The 19,184-nt window shown below is 38.2% G+C and overlaps 3 protein-coding genes across 6 annotated transcripts; 1 reads left to right on the top strand and 2 right to left on the bottom strand.

The window, feature by feature from the left end:
• The first annotated feature begins 1,267 nt into the window (after positions 1-1,267).
• Positions 1,268-4,374, top strand: sertad2a (SERTA domain containing 2a). Its single transcript, XM_057332059.1, has 2 exons — positions 1,268-1,445; positions 3,002-4,374. The coding sequence occupies exon 2, from the start codon at positions 3,017-3,019 to the stop codon at positions 4,016-4,018; it is 1,002 nt and encodes a 333-aa protein (XP_057188042.1). The 5' UTR covers positions 1,268-1,445; positions 3,002-3,016; the 3' UTR covers positions 4,019-4,374.
• An 837-nt stretch (positions 4,375-5,211) lies between these two features.
• aftpha (aftiphilin a) lies at positions 5,212-14,395 on the bottom strand. 4 transcript variants are annotated; one of them, XM_057331965.1, is made up of 10 exons: positions 14,214-14,395; positions 9,245-10,870; positions 8,673-8,833; positions 8,292-8,418; positions 8,032-8,088; positions 7,766-7,888; positions 7,466-7,526; positions 7,084-7,167; positions 6,819-6,942; positions 5,212-6,640 (listed from the first exon to the last, which is right to left on the bottom strand). In XM_057331965.1, the coding sequence occupies exons 2-10, from the start codon at positions 10,832-10,834 to the stop codon at positions 6,481-6,483; spliced, it is 2,487 nt and encodes an 828-aa protein (XP_057187948.1). In that variant the 5' UTR covers positions 10,835-10,870; positions 14,214-14,395; the 3' UTR covers positions 5,212-6,480. The 4 variants fall into 4 exon arrangements, with proteins under 4 accessions (XP_057187948.1, XP_057187949.1, XP_057187950.1 ...); XM_057331966.1 differs by having other exon boundaries at positions 5,212-6,637; XM_057331967.1 differs by lacking the exon at positions 7,084-7,167.
• Positions 14,396-14,643: 248 nt separating this feature from the next.
• On the bottom strand, positions 14,644-18,239 carry lgalsla (lectin, galactoside-binding-like a). The gene is made up of 5 exons (XM_057332121.1): positions 18,094-18,239; positions 16,948-17,019; positions 16,752-16,840; positions 16,270-16,432; positions 14,644-16,165 (listed from the first exon to the last, which is right to left on the bottom strand). Exons 1-5 carry the CDS (start codon positions 18,124-18,126, stop codon positions 16,022-16,024), a joined length of 501 nt encoding a protein of 166 aa, XP_057188104.1. The 5' UTR covers positions 18,127-18,239; the 3' UTR covers positions 14,644-16,021.
• Positions 18,240-19,184: the final 945 nt, after the last annotated feature.

Below are 19,184 nucleotides of genomic sequence, written 5' to 3'. Positions count from 1 at the left end.
CCACTTGAGTTTCTTGTGTGTGTGTTTGATGTGGTTTTGGAGCAGACGTTATAAAAGTGAAGAATGGTTTTGAATGAGTCAGCAGCTGTGATGGACTGCTGAGATGTCTCTCTTTTCTCTTGTTCAGGCCATCTGGATGCTATGAGCTAAAGAAGAAGGGAGCATGACCAAGTTGACATATCAAAAAGTGCGTCTCACCTTGTGAAAATATGTTTAAACACAAATATGTTAAATCTTTTGAGATTTCAACTTCTCTCTCTTTAACATATACTTTTACATAGAGGTCAAAATAGATGTATATATTGTTTCATTGGTGATCATTAATGCTTCATTGTGACATTATTTACTTACTAGATGAATTATTCTGATTCAATATATATTTCTAACTTCAGTAAACATTTCTTAATTTGTACACAGAGTAGCTAAGTTGACCACACAAAAATAGAGGCAATGACATAAAGAGGATTTATGTTAATAATAAAAAAAATGTTTGATTATTCTTTTAAGCGTTTTACACTCGTTCGCAGTGGCTCTTTGGTGCTTGTGGCAAAACTTGAATGTAAAGAGTATTGAGCTCGTGCCGTGAATGCTTCACATACTTGTGGTTTTTCTTCGGGAGTGTGTTCATGTTCACGTTCATCATTGACATATGCTGACTGGAATGAGAGAGAGAGATAGAGAGAGAGAGAGAGAGAGAGAGAGAGGAGAAAGAGAGAGAAGGAGAGAAGAGAGAGAAGAGAGAGAGAGAGAGAGAGAGAGAGAGAGAGAGAGAGAGAGAGAGGGGGGTGACAGCATGTATAAAGAAGTCCGATTCATTTTACCGAATCAGTTACTTCAAACAATTCTTTGTGGAGTGTTTAGCAAATAAACGATTCGCAGATGATTCACTCAAAAGACATTTCTAGTCTCAAAGACAAATTGTGCTTTTAACGTTCAACGTTACAACTGTTAAGAATAATATTTTTTGTTATGACTATACTGTGTTTTTGGTATGTTGCTTGCTGTACTACATCATGACTAGATTTAACTGTCTAATAAACATTCGTGCTTTTATTATATTGCTGTTTCGTACCTGTCAATAAAAGTATGTAGGGAATAAGTAGAAGTATATTTAACAACACGATTTTCAAAAACAGTTTTTCAAAAACAGCAACGTTTGGGCGAACCAGTTCAACCGAATCACTAAAACGGCGCACATGAACGAATCGCTCGCGACTCGACTATCAGAAGGCATCTGTGAAGCTGACGTCACTCTCGAAGACTCCGCTTGCGGGTTGGTTAAAGGCGGAACAGATCGGTCAGTCCGATGACGGGATCGAGTGACTTAACGAGCGGTTCGAGATGCGAACGCTTAATAAACACGATTCTGTCCCGAGAGACGAAACACAAGTGAGGAATATGAACGATTAACAAGTCTGCTGCGATTCCGTCGTTGACCTGCTGTGGTGAGTTCATGACAAGTTCAGCACATTGTGGTTCAGTACGATGTATAGTTAAAATATAACAATCTTTTGTGGTCTCTTTATAACGTAAACGTTTGAGTTTCGCAGTAATTATGAAAACGAACATTCGCTACAAATAATTTACGTAAACGATCGATTTAATGGAAAAACTACGAATACCTTGTGTCCTTGTCAAATGTATTATTTGTATGCTTTTTTTACTTGTGTATGGCCATGTTTTTGTATTGTCTTAATATGGTTACAAACTAACTGTGTTCACATCTTGGGGTTCAGCGGGGACACATGATTCATTGTGCTTTACGTCAGTCGTGAATTTAGTGCAGGTGGTCAGTGGGGGGGCTTATGTCATGTCTTCAATCACAATTGAAACACGTATATTCTCCTTGTTTGTTTGCCCGAGTAGTTTTAAACAGCAGTGAAGCTTTCGTTTTACTGTAAAGACTTTGTGAGTTTCACTTTGAGCTGATGCTTGTGTGGGTGTGCAGAACAAAATGTCACTTGTTCAGTCACTTCAGACAGACCTTCTGAAACTAAAACTTGCTTTAAGTTAGAATTCAAATATCCCACACATGCTGATATTTTAAATGTAACTTTCAAATATACATTCTAAATGGAATAAAGCAACAAATTGTGTAATTATGCGTTCATTTAACAAATGTATGACTATACAAATATTTTGTGAAAGATTTGTGACATTCCATGGCATTAACACCTGTGCATGCATCACATTATGACCTCACTTTGTAGTCACCTCATTATGACATCACAGATGTGTTAAAAATACAGAATTAGAGTTCTAGAACTCATAACTGAACGTCTATAATTGATAAAAATGCTTTTTGCATTCTAGAGTGTCAGTGTGACATTGTAAATTAACTTAGCATTTGTTTAGGTTCACCTGAATTTTACAGTGCTACTCATTATGTAACTGGGCAAGTGATACAAACGACAAGCCGTAGCTGCTAGGCAGTCGTTTTATGGGAGGAAGTGATGCGACTTGAGGCACTTCCAGGAAGCCCTTTCATTTACAGTAATCTCAGAGTTTGAAGAGAGAAGAGTCATATGTGTAGTCATGAGTTGATGGGTGAATGATTGTCTGGGTATTGACTAAGCGAAAAGTACTGTGCTTTTGGCCAGTCTGTAAAGACATTTTGTTGTTGTTGTTTTTATCTAGAGAAACTAGCTCTATAAATTAAAAAATTAAGCTGTTTTATTTTTAAAAAAATCAATTTAAATATACATTTTTTTAAATTTCAGTTTATAAGTGTAAAATATGTATTTATTTTGTATAAATTAATTGATAATCTATTTATTTTACATAATAAATTATAATGTATAATTATAACCATTATAAATATAAACATATATAACTATTGTATTACATATTATTATATTAATAAATACTTTTATAATACTTTTAATATAATTTAATACTTTTTCAATTGTCTTTATTATTACAATTAAATAAAACTATATTTTTATGATATAATATGTAAAATATTGGACTACAAATATCTTTCTTTCTCTCTCTCTCTTAGATACATGTTGGCCAGATGTTGGGTAAAGGTCTAAAACGCAAGTTGGAGCAGGAGGAGGAGAATGACCTGAAAAAAATGGACCCTCATCAGGAAGTGATGCCCACCTGTTATTGGCTTCAGAGGCAGACGGTGCTCACCCTTTCCTTATTGAAGTTGCACAGTCGGCCAGCGCACTCAGATCCAGGCCTGGCGCGAAGGGTTCTCATCACAAACACACTCCGTCATATCCAGGAGGAGCTGAGAGTGGAGGCTGTTCTTCTACCTCAGTCATTACCCAACGCTGGATCCCCGTCGGGTGCTGTCGACAGGGAACGCCCTGCAAGTGCAAAGTCGCCATCTCACACCGAGAACAGTTTGACGCCGGTGTCACTGCTGGAAGAGGACAGACATCTGTTTCTATCTTTGCAATCATCTGTTGCTATCCATACAGCCCCTTCCGTTTCTAAAAACTGCCCCTCATTATCCAATATAAAGGACAGCTTCACCTCAGCGCTGGCTGAAATTGAGGATCTGTGTCCAGCTGTGGGTATAACAACTTCACTTACGTGTCCATCTCTCTCTACGGAATCAGACACGCCCAGCTCACTTACAATGAACCAGGATGTGCCAGATATTACTTGTTATTCTGACACAACCGCAATTTCTAATAAATTCAGACATACAGAACCAGTTCATGAGTCCATGGAAAGCAATATGGACTCGGCGTTATTTCAGTTCACCCCCTCACTCTTGGACTCCGCCCAATCTCTTTTTAACCACTGCCCCTCACTTCTTGCTGATTTCTCACTGGACGATTTTCTGTTTACAGAAATAGACAACATACTGTTTGACAATACGGCATGTAGTTCATCTCTGAGCGCATCCTCAGGCTCATCGAAAGTCGTTTCCATGGTAAGAGACGATTTTGTTAAGACGCTGACTAGTGGGGTGAGCCAAGCCGCGCTTCCATCAAGTCAGACATTCAAATTGGATCTTAATGACCTTGATCATATCATGGAAGTTTTGGTTGGGTCTTGATTTGACACATGGGTCCCCCGGACCTACTTAAATATAATTTTATTTTTGTTTAACTTTATCAGGTAATTTGAAGGTCAACTTTGTTACCACGGGTATTTTGAAAAGCAGAACAAGAGTTTCTATGCTGATGAAGTTATTTATTCACATGTTTGTATATTTGTATCGGAGGAAAGGGTGCAAATATTTATGTAAAATATTGCAGCTCTTGTATGATATCATTTTATTATTATAAAGTATTTTTATGATTTTTTGTGTGGATAATACTTTTTAAATGAGCTACATTCCCTTATTTTAGTATTCAGATATTTTAATAATAATAAATGCACATTGAAATGCTTCTGACTTTGTCCTTTTAAGATAAACCAATAAAACGGCTGAATCAGGGATGCAGACTGCAGTAATGAACTCTAAGCTCCACCCAACCCATATGACATTTATGTGAAGATTGCCGTTTTATTCATTATGATTAAGTTTTAATTTCTGTTCATTTGTCGTTTAAATCCAAACATCTTCTCAGCCTATATGACGTAAGTACTATTGAAACGCGCGAATAATTTTTAAAAATAGCCTTTATTTTTCGATTAACCTGTATGCAAATTCCAATTTAATGTCATATTAATGCTCATGGTTTAATAGATTTTTGGATGGATTGACTTAATTTTGACACTGATATATGTAACGCTAAACGTCTCGCCTCAGAAACGCGCGCCACTGCCATTCAAAAGCCTTACATTTTTATTTAATTAGGTTGACGCACATCAACCAACAAATATCTGGTTAGTTCATTGTAGTTCACACGTAGGTTCAAAACGTCCAACTAAGGTGAGTGAGTAGTTTGCAGTGGGCCTAATGGCTGGAATACACGACAAGACTTTTAAAATCGGAAAAGGTTTTTTTAAACTAGACATCACACACTTGCAGACTCTTGAAAGTTTCAGATAGAAACAAACTTACTGATCAAATCTGCAGACTGGCACAGACTTTCTGCAACAAGTCCAGACTGAAAATCTGGGCCATAGTGTATTTTAGCCTTAACGTTACCATGTTTGCAGACTATGATAAAGTTGGCTCGTAGTTCCTGTGGATCACATTTTTTTGCAATATTATTGCTTTAATTCAAACATTTCTCATAGAATGGAACATTATACACGAATTAATGCCTTGAAATGAGAATTGACGCTAAAGAAACAAGTTTCTCTTAAATTATTTTAATATCTTGTGTACACTTACAGAAAATTTACACACTTAATTTCCCCCTAAAGAAACCGGGCATGCGCGATTGACCTCGGTAAAGGCTCTTTAGAGATATCATTCATCTGTATGATTTTCCATAGGAATTTTCCCGTAACAATTTTTACATGATCCATAGTTTGACTGTACACAGTCCGAAGCCACAGTTAACTATGTAAGCAGTTCTTCTGTATATTTTTTACAATGTGCAAAATCCTCCATGATACAGAATAACCAGTGATACAACTAAAAAAGAACTTAAACGGATACTTGCCAGATGTTCTTAACTGGTGTTTCTGGTGAACATTTCCTTCACATTGCTGTGAAAGCAAAAGTCCTCTAAGACTCGGTTAAGAATTAGCAGAGCTATAAAACAGATACAGCATGAGATTGAAGACCAGAAACGCACCGATAACAGGGAAATGAGCAAAACCTTACAGTAGATATTGGTCCCTTATTCTTAATATATGTATATATATATTCAAGTTAATCATTCACATGATTCCTTCCCTACATTACAATTCAATGCCAGTGTTTTAACTACAATGTTAATAAACAAAACACAACAAAAGGACCCAGAAATATGAGCAGATTTCTATGGTTGTCTCTTGACTTGTCAGGGTTTAAAGTGGTTAACAATTAAACTTAACAAAACAAAAAAGGTTAAGTCATTTGTGATGAAAAAAAAGTTATAGCAAATTTAATGTAGTGTAAATGTAACCATAACTATTAAAAACTAAGGCCTTTGTTAGACAAAATCAAAGCTCCATTTTGCCAGTGGTTTGATTTCAGGTCGTTATTATTATGCATCCGAATTCAGATCAAATAATTCATGTCATCACTTGTGCCATCAAAGGCCTTTTGGACCAGTGTTCTTTTTTAAAAAGTGCCCCTTCTCTCTCTCAAACACACATTCAACTAAACTGCAGAGAAATACTTGAAAGAAAATCTCATCCCTGATTATATACAGATCGGCTCTAATATAAACACAAAACTCTTTCCTACTCTTGATTTACAAATAAAAATATCTTTTCTACATATGATCTCTTTCCCAAAGCAATCGATCAGGTAACATCTCGCACTCTTACATATGGCAATGTGCTTAAAAGCCAAAAATACGACAAACAGTGAACCAGGAGGACAAAATTAAAAACATAACTGTCAGTTTAACAATAACCGGCAAATGATACGTAAATAAAGAGAGGTGTAATAAAGTGGAGGACAAGAACACATCAGTCGGGCGTGGGTGAGGGCGACGAGGAGGGCAGGAGAGGAGTCAGCGTAGAGGGGAACATCAGGACTTTAGCCTGCATGAAGGAGAGATCCGGCAGCCCTGCGATCACTCTCTGAGCCTCTTCACTTAGATTCTCCTCTTTCTGCACAGGCTTTCTGCTGGGAAACGTCAGACAGATTTTAAAGAGGTAGCTTTTTCTATACCGATTCGAGTATGATGATTTGTACTGCTTTATTACAGTCTACCATATCATTTCGAATCAAAATTTACTCGTTACAGGAAGAAAACTGTGTTGTGGCATCGCAGTAATACTGTGAAGGAGCGAGGATTACAGACCTGGTTGAGGTGCTGGTCTTTTCTACGGTTGACATTAGGCGCGCAAACGCATCCACGACTCGACTACTGCCCCCGCTGGTGTCCAGCTTTGCTTGGGTCAACTCATACAGCTCTGGGTCCACACCTACAAACACGCACCGTGTTAATACACCCTTATGACACGTTTGCATAAAATAATCGTGGCTTTAACGAACAGTTATGTATGAAGGTGTACAAAAGGAAAAGAGTGGAAACATGGCGTTAAACACGAAATGCTTTAGCAAACCTGGTATGGAGGTGGCGGTGCCTGAGGGCGACTCGTCCACGGGACCAAAAAAATCAAGGTTGAGCAAAGATGAGCCTCCACTCGCTTCAGAACGAAGGAGAAAGAGAGATAGGTTTGGTAAAGGAGAGGAGAAGGGTTATGGAAAAAGAGAGAAAAAGGAAAGCGACGACAAAAATGCACATCTTTATTAGTAAAGAAGAGTTCAGTGTATCTGACTATAATAGTGTTTAGTTTATGTTAGCAAAAGCATGCAAAGACAAACTTACATTACTGAACGATTGTTAATACGACTGTTAGTATTCATAGAACTGAAGCAACAAGGCCAATTTTCAGATATTTCAAAATAAGTTTGCCCATTCTACAATGATTGTCAGTGTCTTACCATCTAGAGGGTTTGTAAGGCCACTACTGCTCCAGTCAAACTGAACGGGCGGAAGGGACTCCTGTCGCCCATAAACAGACAAAATAACATCATCCAGAATTGATTTGTGAATCAATAGTCGGATTTAGAAGTCAGATTTATATGGCATTCAGAGGCCGAAAGTCAACTCCTTCAGAGCATCGTCACTTATTTCAAAGTTAACACTTTCAAATCTTCTTAAAAATCTTCATGATTTTAGAAAGGCAGAATCGCCTAGAAAAGCGGTCTAAATCAACGACTAAACAATTATTGACAGCTCACCTGGTTGGTGTCGGCTGGGCAGGTGTTTAATTCTGCAGTAACCGAAGGAGATTGTGCTATGGAGGCGATCATCTCAGCCGCTGACACAGGCTTTACTGGTTCTTTAGTGGGTTCCAGCATCCCCTGCATTCGACAAACCATTACCATTAGCAAGAGGGCTTGATTAAGTAAATGAAATTGAATTGAGGTCCCACCAATATTGAGGTATGTCAAATCTAACTGTTTAAAATACAATCACACTTCCCCTGCCGCTGAGCTTCACTCACCAGACTTGCAGCATACATTGGCACAATTACAGGCTGCTTTTTTTGGCCTGTGAACAGCTGAAGAGAAAAGAAAAGAGGAAAACTGAAGAAAAGGTGCACATCCTGAATATTCCGAAAGTAAGAAATTCATTCCATTTCCTGCAAGTTACCACAGTTTATAAACTAAAGAAAAGACATAATTAACACATATTAAAATGATCTATTAGAAATGATTAAATTATAAAAACATTATTAAATACTTGTCTTATAAATCAACTCACTATATTTCTTGTGTCAATCCCCAAGGAGCAGAGCAGCACCTTATTGGTATGAGAACCACCCCACTGGTACCGGAGACCAAAGGCATTATTAACATCCTGTACCTGCCACCAAACGTCCTTCAGTGCCCTTCAAAACCAAGAAGAGAAAGTGTATTGGCAATCTGGTTTTCACTGAGAACTAGATCATACGATTCAATACAGCCCCACATATCCTGAAGATGGGCCGTCCTTTTTGATGGAGTAGCATATAAAGATAATTCTACAGACACCCGCGCAGTTGTAGGTAAACAAACAGGCCCATCACCTGAACACCTGAAGCTGGCAACTAAATCAATAATGACAAGCAAATAAACGTGGATGAGACAGGAAACGATTTCTCACCCATTGGTAGGCTCTCTGACGCCATCTTCCTGTTGTGATGTGTCAGGAGGTTTGAGGAAGGTGTTGAGTGTACGCAGCCCTTCCTCCACCTCTACCTGAGGAGCAGGAACCAGCTGAAAACTGGCCTGGAAAATCTTCTCCAAACGGCTGACCAGTGTGGACTGAGGTGATCACAAACACGAGAGTGGTAGAAGATAAATCAATAATATGTTAAGTAGTTACTTGAACTTTTTACAACATAACAGGAATCAATAGTTCTAGTCATATTAAAAATGTATAAGTTTGAAAAAAAAAAACATTCATGGGTTTATAGAATAAGTTGTTTTGACTCGATGGTTAACTATGGTTGAAATCTAAAGACATCTGAGAAGAGTTTGAGTAAGAGTGGACCATCCGGTTCAGGTACATTCCACAGTCTGATACAATTTTCTGTGGACATCTTTGCATATTCCGAATACAGTCCACCATTATTGACACACAAAAGGAGATGCAGACTGAGTGAAAAACAATAAGGATAAGCCACTGAACTGATCTTTTCGAAATTTTGGGGCACCCAAGGAAACCAGACTTACCGATGTGCAACTTTTGCGTTCTTCAGTAGGGGGCGGAACAACGGGCTGGCTTTCATGCCAGTCATCCCCAGACTTTTCGGTGCATGCTGTGTCCTGCCCAAACGATGCCCATGATTCTCCTTCATTCTGGGTTTGATCCGGTTCAGAGAATGCCTGCCATCCTCGGCTCTCATCAGCTTCACCACCCTGTGCCGAGGTGAAATCTGCAAAACTATCGCTTTCAGGAAAGGCTGCAAACGTCGATCCTTCCTCGCCTGCTAACCTCGCTTCACTAGGTTCTTTTGATTGGTCAAAATCGCCAAATTCCCCTTCCACAGGGATGTTAGGGTCTGATTTAGGTGGAGCAATCCGTGTTGTTGTCCCTTCCTGGTCAAAATCAGCAAATCCAGCTCCACCAAAAGAGTTAGCATCTCCAAAGTCACCAAAATCTCCAAAATCCTCATCGTCATCCTCAGCCAGCTGACTGTGATCGGCGGGAGTGGCCGTCTCCTCCTGAAGCGCTGGGGAGGGCACGGATCCTGTCGTGCTGTAGTCCCCGAATTCTTCAAGTGCTTCAAGTGATAGTGGCCGACCAAATGACGTCTCAGTCTCGGTCTCCGTTTCGGTCTCGTTCTCTGAGCCTTTCTCATCCGATTGTTCACCACTACATCTCTCGCCGCTGGAGTCAGATGACACCCTGTTGTCCACTGTGCCTTCCTCATCAATTTCGGTTTGAGCGACACCGTTAAGAACAAGTGGTGGATCTGTGCTGACCTCCTCAGTAGTATTAGCATCCTGATGTAAATGATCAGTTCCTAGACACCTTTGATCCAAATCCGTCTCTACATGGGAACCCCAATCTCCATTGCTTAGGCCCTCTGAGTTCACTGAAGAGAAACCAGGTAAGTCACACCCTTTTATTCTTGAGTCCCTGTTAACATCCTCTAAAGAAATTCCTCGTTCTTCAGCGGCGGGTTGTTCACCAAGATCATCTTGTGTCGTGCTTGTGTTCGAATGTTCCCAATCTGTATTTCCATCAGAATTCTGGTTGTGGTTGAAAGCAGAAAAGTCTGCAAAGTCATCATCAGCAACTGGACTGACATCAACACTGCGGTCTATGGTGGGCTCGGTTTCTTTGTTTACGTGGGGTGTAGGAGGGCTTCCTCCTTTGTCTAACGTAACAAATCCATTTGTGAGCACTTCAACGGAACCATTGCAGTCAATGGCACCGTTATCAGTCCGAGAGCCCTCTGCAAACTCCAGGGAGTTGATATGAGCTTGTTGACGCTCTGTGAACTTTTTAAGTTCCTCTACGTTAACTGTTCTGCCATTTGGTGTGCCATTGTGGCCACTGCCGGGAGCCACACCGTTAGACTTCACAGAGCCTGCGGGTTGAGTCAATCCCACAATTCTGCCATTACTCAGTAACTCTGGTGGCGAGGTCGCGTTCAAAGCCTGAGACTGGTCGAACGTAGTGGGCGTGTCAAATTCTGTGAAACTGACGCTGTTTGGGATGCTGGTAAAATCACTGAATTCGTCTTGATCATCCTCAACTCCATCCTCCATAGGGGGCGGAGAGGAGGAGTACATCCGAATCACTTCAGGCTCCATGGGGCCTTGAACAGAACCAAAACGACGATCTCACACCTGTGACGGAAAACAATAGTTAGCAAAACCATACTCGGCAGGTTACTCTACATTAGCATAATCATAAATTACAAAACAAATTTCAGATCATCGCAATTATTGCACATCTCTATAGAAGACACAAGGGGGAGCTGCAGTGCCTGCATATTGCATACTTTAGTGTATTGTAAGCTAAAGTACGATAATACTGTAAAAATGTACCAACAATCACTTAAAAAAACTTAAATACCATTAAAAACCTGTAGTACAATTTAACATTATTTAAGATAATCTCAATGTGAAAACCAGCCTACCAAAATTTAATTAATATAGAACTAAAATTTTATTGTAGTCCTGTAAGGTAAAAAAAACATACTAGAAGCTTTTTTATGACTAATAGCATTTTAATGGTGGCTTCAATTTACTCCTTATCAAAGTCGTTTTACACGTATTTGGAGGCTGTATTACTGACGTGTAAAAGACCTTAAATATAATGGCAGTAAATCGCTTTCCCACTCATTCTCCTTCACAACTCCTTCCTGGTGGAACATTCTTCCTAACTCGGTCCGGTCAACCACATCTCTCACAAGTCACAACATTCAAAAAATGACTTTAAACCCATCTCTTCTGTGAATACTTGACAGACAAATGAAAAATAATAATAACCCTCTCTCTTTCTCTCAACAGGTATTGGTCTAGCTTTTGTTGAAACTAGTAAACTTTGTATTAGCACCTATTGTATTATTGCTCCTATGACATATCGCTTATTGCTCCCTGAACTCTCTGTAAGTCGCTTTGGATAAAAGCGTCTGCTAAATGACTAAATGTAAATGTAAATATATGATGACCCCATTTTTTAAGAGAAAATAAAACGTAGTCTTACACCGTGTTTACACCGGACGCGACATTATAAACGCATTAAAAAAACATTATAATTTAAAATTTTGTCTACACTGGATGTGGCGTGACACGACAAACCCATTAAGAACAAGCAGGTTGTCGCGTCCGGTGTAGACACAGTGTTATATTCAGAACAATATGGTCGTTGCAAAGCCGAATCAAAAATGTATGAGAATTAAATGTCAAAGCCCTAAAACATACAATTAATCATCATAATCGCAATGATTTATTAGATAATTAATCGTCAGCCAAATTTCATAATCATGACAGCCCTACCAATACATATAGCCATAACGAAGAGCATACAAGGGCATGTAAAATACTGCATCCTGAAATTTTATAGTAGATCAATATTTTTCAAGACATTAATGCGTACAACAGCTACGACCAAATTTGCGATTGCTTAAGACGAACGATTCACATGCAACATAGGCTTGAGAAACCTGTGATATGATTAGGACATCATGATGTCCTCAGCGACTGTAATTAGATTTCATTTAAATTATAAACAATTCTTTGAAAATCACTTCTGAAAATCAATTTTACTAATCACATTTACACACATTACGGCACAGCTTCAGAAGAGGAAGACCTCAAAGACTTCAAAACCGCTGCCTCTTTTGAACACCATTGAGAACAATAGGGAACTTTGCTGCATTATCAATCACATGGCCTCTCTCAAGTTTTATTTGATTAAATCAGCCTGTGTTTGCCAAGGCGAACAACACTTACTACTGATTAAACACAGTTATAAAACTTGTTATATAAAGTTATAAAAAACTGGTGATTCCTTAAGGCATTTTGACTTGGGTTATAACTGGCCAACAACATGCTTAAAAACACTCAGAATACCTCAGCAACTGCACAGAGATACATGTGAAGGTGAATTATACAAGGGCAAACACCACACTCAAACTATTTCAGAAAATGTAACCTTGTTAAAGAAAACGTAGTCAAACAACCTGCCGTCTGGCTCCCCTGAGAAACTTCCTTGAACAAACTTTCTTTCACTAGACAAAAGTATGATTTATGTTTATTCAAAGCACTGACATCAGACATTAGACACATTCAGCTATCTGCGTAGTGAAAATGATGTTAACCTTTCAGAAACGGATTAACTAAGCAAACGCTCACTGTTGGCACAGCTCATTACATTAGTGCTCCAGGGCCTATTTACCAAATCGCCCATTGTTAGCTAGCCCAAATTAAATTTGTGTGAGCAAAACTAAACAGATTGGAAACTAATTAACTGCTAATAGTAGTGACTTGCTTAAGTAGAGCAAAGAAAACCAGGTCATTCCAGAACTAGCAACGTGAATAAACCAATTTAGCGAGGAATTCGGTGTGGATTTCGTTACTCAATACAAAAGACAGCACATGAGAATATAATGATAGTAAAGCACAAACCAAATATAACAATATATGTTTTAAAGGGTCTGCTGTTTCCTGTTGAGAAACAATGATTTGTTTATTATGCCGCAATGTATGAATGTATAAACGTTTGCAGTAACATACCAATACCAAACAAACTAATATAGCAAAAAGATTTTATCTTGGTTGTCAGGCTAATGCTGCTTAACAATCCAGTGCAAGCCGTTTAGCTTTTTTTGTTATACATCTATACAAAAACAAAATACAACAATTAATTTCCATATTTTTATTATTCACATTGGTTTTATGATTTTGAAAAAATGTCAGTTCATAACAGAAATTATAATGAACATTTAGAGACAAAAATGATGTGTTTTTATATAGGTGCTACTACAAACTTAGCATTAGTGCAGATAAAACCATTTTAATCACATTGATATTACTTTTCCTTTTAAAAATATACGATAATCTTATTTTTTCCCAGCCTGAGGTGCAAAACCAACACGTCTATACACGTTTCTTGGACACCTGACAATGTTTATGTGTATAAAACACATTTCTCGCGTATATGTTTTATTGACTGACTTTAATAACAGCTGTCAGGAAACGACAGGCCCACATAGACTGATAAAAGTGCCTAATTGAACTATATATTCTTTCATCAAGCAAGAATATATGTTTGTACGTATCCTAGCTGACTTATATCCTAAATTAAATTTAGATTCAATGAGAATTACTGACATTTAGTCTTATGAACAGGCTCGAGTCGAATTTTTAATGTTTACATTACGGCTAGCAGTTAGCCAGCTTGTCTAACTGATAGCCAGATCACACAGGTTAATACGAGCAGATAAATGACACACCAGAGTATACTTATGTCGAAACGAGTCCCTTCTTTTTAAAAACGAATAAAATCTGCCACTAGATCATTGTTATTATTTATACGAAGGGTTTACAAGAGAAAACACGTCAGCTAGCATGCTTGCACAGAGTAGCATCGAATTGCATCGATTTACATGGGCGATGCTAGCGAGCTAACATTAGCCGGTATGCTAACGGCTGGTTCTCGCGCAGCTGTCAGTCATCATCCTACCTCACGAGTCCGGATTGATGTGTCCCATCTTCTCGAGGACATGCAGCACAATGCCGACCAGCATTAGCTACATATACATACACACACGATGTATGTAAATAGAAAAATCTAGTTACATCCCTCTCTTTCTGTGTGTGTATGAGTGTGTGTATTCTGTTCTTGTTCCTAGTTACCCAGCATGCATCATGGGCTGTGGTGTGGCACTATTGGATTGTCGTGTTAATGAGATATGGTTGAGATTGAAATCTAGAGATATGTGCTATTTTTGTTTTGTTGAAAAATACGTATACGTTTTAACTTGCAGAACAAAAAAGGGAATATTATGGTCTCACTTTAAACTATTTATTTAAACAAGAAAATGGATCTTAAACAAAAACCTTTAAAATTTTAAAATAAAATACAAGTATAAAATATTATATCATTTAAAAATTGTAAACGTTTTATAGATCTTATTTTTATAAACTACAGGGATAAATAACTCAAGAAATGTACATATTTTAAAAGGTAAACATTTAACAAAAAACAATATCACTTGTTCATCTGTAAATACACTACTAAACCAAAGCTATAAACCCATTGTTTATATAAATAAATAAGTACCTAAAATATTACAATAATGGTACCGTGTAAATGTTAACATAATAGTATTTCTGGATGAAATCCAAATAAAACAGCAAGAAGAACAAGCGCTATATACAGTAGCATCAGGAAGCTGAGTTAAGATAAGGAAACCAACAGGGAAACATAGGGATAGAGATACAGGCCCGGTTTCACAAACAAGGCTTGGCTTAAGCCAGGACTATGCCTTAGTTAAATTAGGATATTTAAGACGCTTTTATTAAAATGCCTTAGATAAAAATATTACTGGTGTGCATCTTGAGACAAAACAATTGCAATGACATATTTTCAGATATGTCAGGGCAATTTATTTTCAGCTCAAACTTTCGTTTTAGTCTTGTCTGTGAAGACAGGCAACAAAGTTGCACAATATGTGTACACTCCACACTGGTCAATGACAATAAATAAGTACACACAAAAAAGTTCACAAGGAATTTTATATGGAATGATATTCTCCCTGATTTTTTATGCTTGTCTCAAGTAATAACTGCACAAAAAATCTCTACACTATCACACTTTTTTTCAGTTTAACAAAACCAAACAACAATGCATTGTTTTAAGGACGAGTGCTTAACAAAAACAACGTGGATTGTAAAATGTCACTATTGATGTAATATCACTGTACATAACTCTCAAACCATCCTTATTATGTCAGAAATAAATAAAACTCTTTCTCCTGAGCACGTATAGCTTTTCATTGACTGATGGTAGTCAAACAAGGCAGTACATTTTAAATAAACAAATGTAAAGACTGTAAACACTCTCTAGTTAATGAAGACATTTTTACGTTGAGTTTGGTCAATCCACCCAACTAAGTTCTCTATCTGGACTGTTTTATCATCATTGAAAACAACATTGATTTGTACAGGCAGGAAGTATAAATATTTCAGTACAAGAATGATACCAACTCACTTTAACTTCATCAACTTGTTACCGACGGTTTTGACGTCCATAAAACGAATATGAGAAAACCTCTTGAAGGGTTTAAAAAAGAAATCTATACAGAACAAAACTAAAGTACGATTCATTAGGTCCATACATTCTAGAAATTGTGCGAATCTGGAATGTTCCTCTGTACAGGGTGGATCACAGAGGCTGTGTGTGGTCTTTAATGTTCAAGCCCAGATTCTCGATGGATCGGCTGGTGTAAAAGCTCCTTTTAAACTGAAGCACCAGACGTGTGTCTCTCCTCAGTTCAGCTTGGTGATGGTCACACTGCCACTGATCTGTATGGTGTCGATGGCCGTAATCGGTGTCACACGGTGATAGAAGTCGAAGAGTTGATGACCATCCACCAACACGCGAAACCGCGGGTGCTCGCAGTGGATCTCAATCTGAACAAACAACACAGCAGAGAGAAATAAATGCTCTTAGGATCTCAGGAGACGAAACATGGTCGTAATAAAACCCGCTCTTAGGAGATGATTATAAAACAAACCCTGAAAGACTGCTCTGCCATGAAGGGGAAATACGGTATCGACCTCTCCTCTTCACCCCAGGCATCGGAAACGCAGGCATTGCGTAAAATCTCACGGTCTTCGAAACGTACGCACATGTCCAGAGCCACGTCCCCACAACCGCAGGTCAGACTAATGTCAAAACTGTCAGAGACCGACAGTTTACAAACAGGTTTATGATTCATGGCTGCTTGTCAAAATGTTCTAAATGTTGAGTTCGGAAAACCACTCAGACGGCAGATAATGTCAATGATCTCCTCTGACACGGTCCTGTTCTGATGCTCAGACTTTGATTTTATCAGCAGATTATCTAACTTCATTATTATTCATCTGACAGAATCACTAATGTTACAGTTTCAGGAAACATAAGAGTGACAGGGCGCAAGCTTTTACTATAAATGTGGTGTTTTGACAGAGTGTGTCTCTGCAGAAGCTTATGCAAGCATGTGTTGGCACGAACTACCTGTCCGGGTCTGGGTTTACGACACCCATGATGGTGATTTTCTTTCCAGACCGTAGTCCATCCCGTATGCCTCCGCAGAACGGCACAGCCTATCACACAGACACAGTGCGAAGAGTTTACAGTAACATGAGCCAAACGTACAGGTTCAAACATGCAAATCTGAATAGAGTAACTTTAAAAATGGATGAGCCGTTACCAGGTTCTGCTCATTTTTCTGGGGCGACGTACAGTTAGGGTCTCCAATAGAACTGCTTAGGTTTCTGTTTTTCTATGAAGGACAAAGTACAAACAGGAGTCAAAGCAGGAATGATGGGCGGCAGCCATTTGTGCAAAAACATGCAAATTGTATGGATACACATATGTTGAAGAGTATTGGTGTGGTGGTGGAAGTTTAAAATGATTAATTTATAAAGCTCTTTCTCACTTGGATAAAATTAATATTTAAAAAAAGTATAAATTTCAAATGTTAGTTAAAAAACAACCAGATTTGTATAACGTTGTCCTGGACATATGAATTATAGCGGTTGCTCTGCTTAAATTAGATGAAAGTAGAAACTACTTTTATTCTGTTTTTTTTGCCCTTTTTGAAGCTGAGCAGCCCCAGTCCCCATTCTGTTGTATGGAAAAGCAATGTGAACATTCTTTAAAAGTCGCCTGTATTAAAACTAAGTTAACTTTAAAGTCCCCGTGAACCGGAAGTTGCGATCGTGTTTACTTCCGTATTCTGACGCATTTCTGAGTGAAACGGAATTTCGAATGAGAAGAGCGTGGCTTGTTTTTTTCTGCGATTTGATTAGATGTATAAAAGACGTTGCATTTTGAAATGTAAATGGTACTGGGAGAAGACTGACAGTTGAAGGGGAGGGGTTAACGGATGCCCCGCCCATTACGTCTAATTTACGTCATTTACGATGGATGGTCACTTTCCATCAGATTTAAACTTTTAAAATTTAAAAGATTATGAGGGCACATGAGTTTAAAAAAGAAAATGACCCACATTAGTAAGCTATTTACAATAAACGCAGCAATATTTCAAGAAAAAATAGGAATTGTTATTTTGTATTTCACTGGGACTTTAACTAAAAGAGGACAAAGGCTTTCAAAAAGGACTAGGATTAGATTAGTCATAGTGAATGCTGACAGAATTTTCATTTTTTTGGTGTACTGTTCCTTTAAAAAGTATACGCTACGTGCAAGGAGGAATATATTGTCTAAAAGCCTTTAAGTACATTCACACTGCTGATAAACCCATTTCCGTGTGTGTTTGGAGTAAAACACTGCAAATTCTCCACCATGAACAACTACAGCCATCAGAAAACACACGTCACTCTTCTGTACTCACAAGTTCCCGTCGGACGGCGCTCAACTCCGCCATTTTACACGACAGATCCGCATGGGAAGCCCGGTCAATGGGTTAGACAGGGTTCGGCTCGAGAGCGGTTCGGACACTGCTGTGCTCGTGTGTGTTTATTGCAGTCGGACGGTGTAAGGTGCGCAGCAGCAAAGGAATGACATGACACGTGAAACGCGACCAATCAGAACGCGCCCGGCAGGTTTGCGTTCGCTTGTGACGTACACTGAATGTTAATCCGAGGAACAGTTTTAATCAACTGTAATGACTTCAGTCTGTGTTAATCCCAATGGGATCTATCAAAGCATTTTTGTTTTGATTTGCTGAAAATGCGTTTTCTTTTATAGATTACTTTGACGTCATCACTGTTTAAGTAAAATAAGAACACTGAAGAAGAAAAGTGCACTCTCCAGAGACGTGAGAACTCCAAGCCTGAAGGCAAGACGCTACGAAATTGTTTCCATTCATAAATCAGTTTCTTTTTATCCTTAGGACCTTGTTTTTTTCAATGATTTGCATTACCTTATTATGGTCAAACTATGGTTGTTGTGGTGAGATCATAGTAAATTTGTGGTGGTTTTACTAAAAAATGAAACCAAAAAACTATATGCTAGTTATTATTGGTTAATTTTTGTTTATTTGTCCATAGAGAAAAACAAACAGCTGAAATATAACAGCATTAATTATTAGCAGACAAATGATAATATGAGAATTCCATGACGTTTTCTAAGCTATAAAAAGCAGTTTGCCTCTGGATCACCTTCACTGTTCCACGATACCACCGTGGTACATTTCATAGTTTGTTTAATCTGTTACGAAACATTTAATAGACAAAATTAATTTCATATTAATTTCATTTCATATCTAGTGTTAAGGTTAATAAATACATTACTTTTTTGTGTGTGTTGTTGCTGGACTGCTCTCTTAAAAACAGAGGTGCTCCGCATAGAAGACATTTTTCTTTAAAATAAATCGTTTGTTTAAGACCCTTTCCTGATCTTTGGCGTCTACCAAATGCATAAATGTAAGTAAATAGATTTTTTTAAATCCACTCCACCAAAAGAAAAACATAGTGGGGTGAA

This window comes from Triplophysa rosa, linkage group LG4 (assembly GCF_024868665.1).
Source record: "Triplophysa rosa linkage group LG4, Trosa_1v2, whole genome shotgun sequence".
Taxonomy (NCBI): Eukaryota; Metazoa; Chordata; class Actinopteri; order Cypriniformes; family Nemacheilidae; genus Triplophysa; species Triplophysa rosa.
This window is presented reverse-complemented; position numbering and strand designations above follow the sequence as displayed.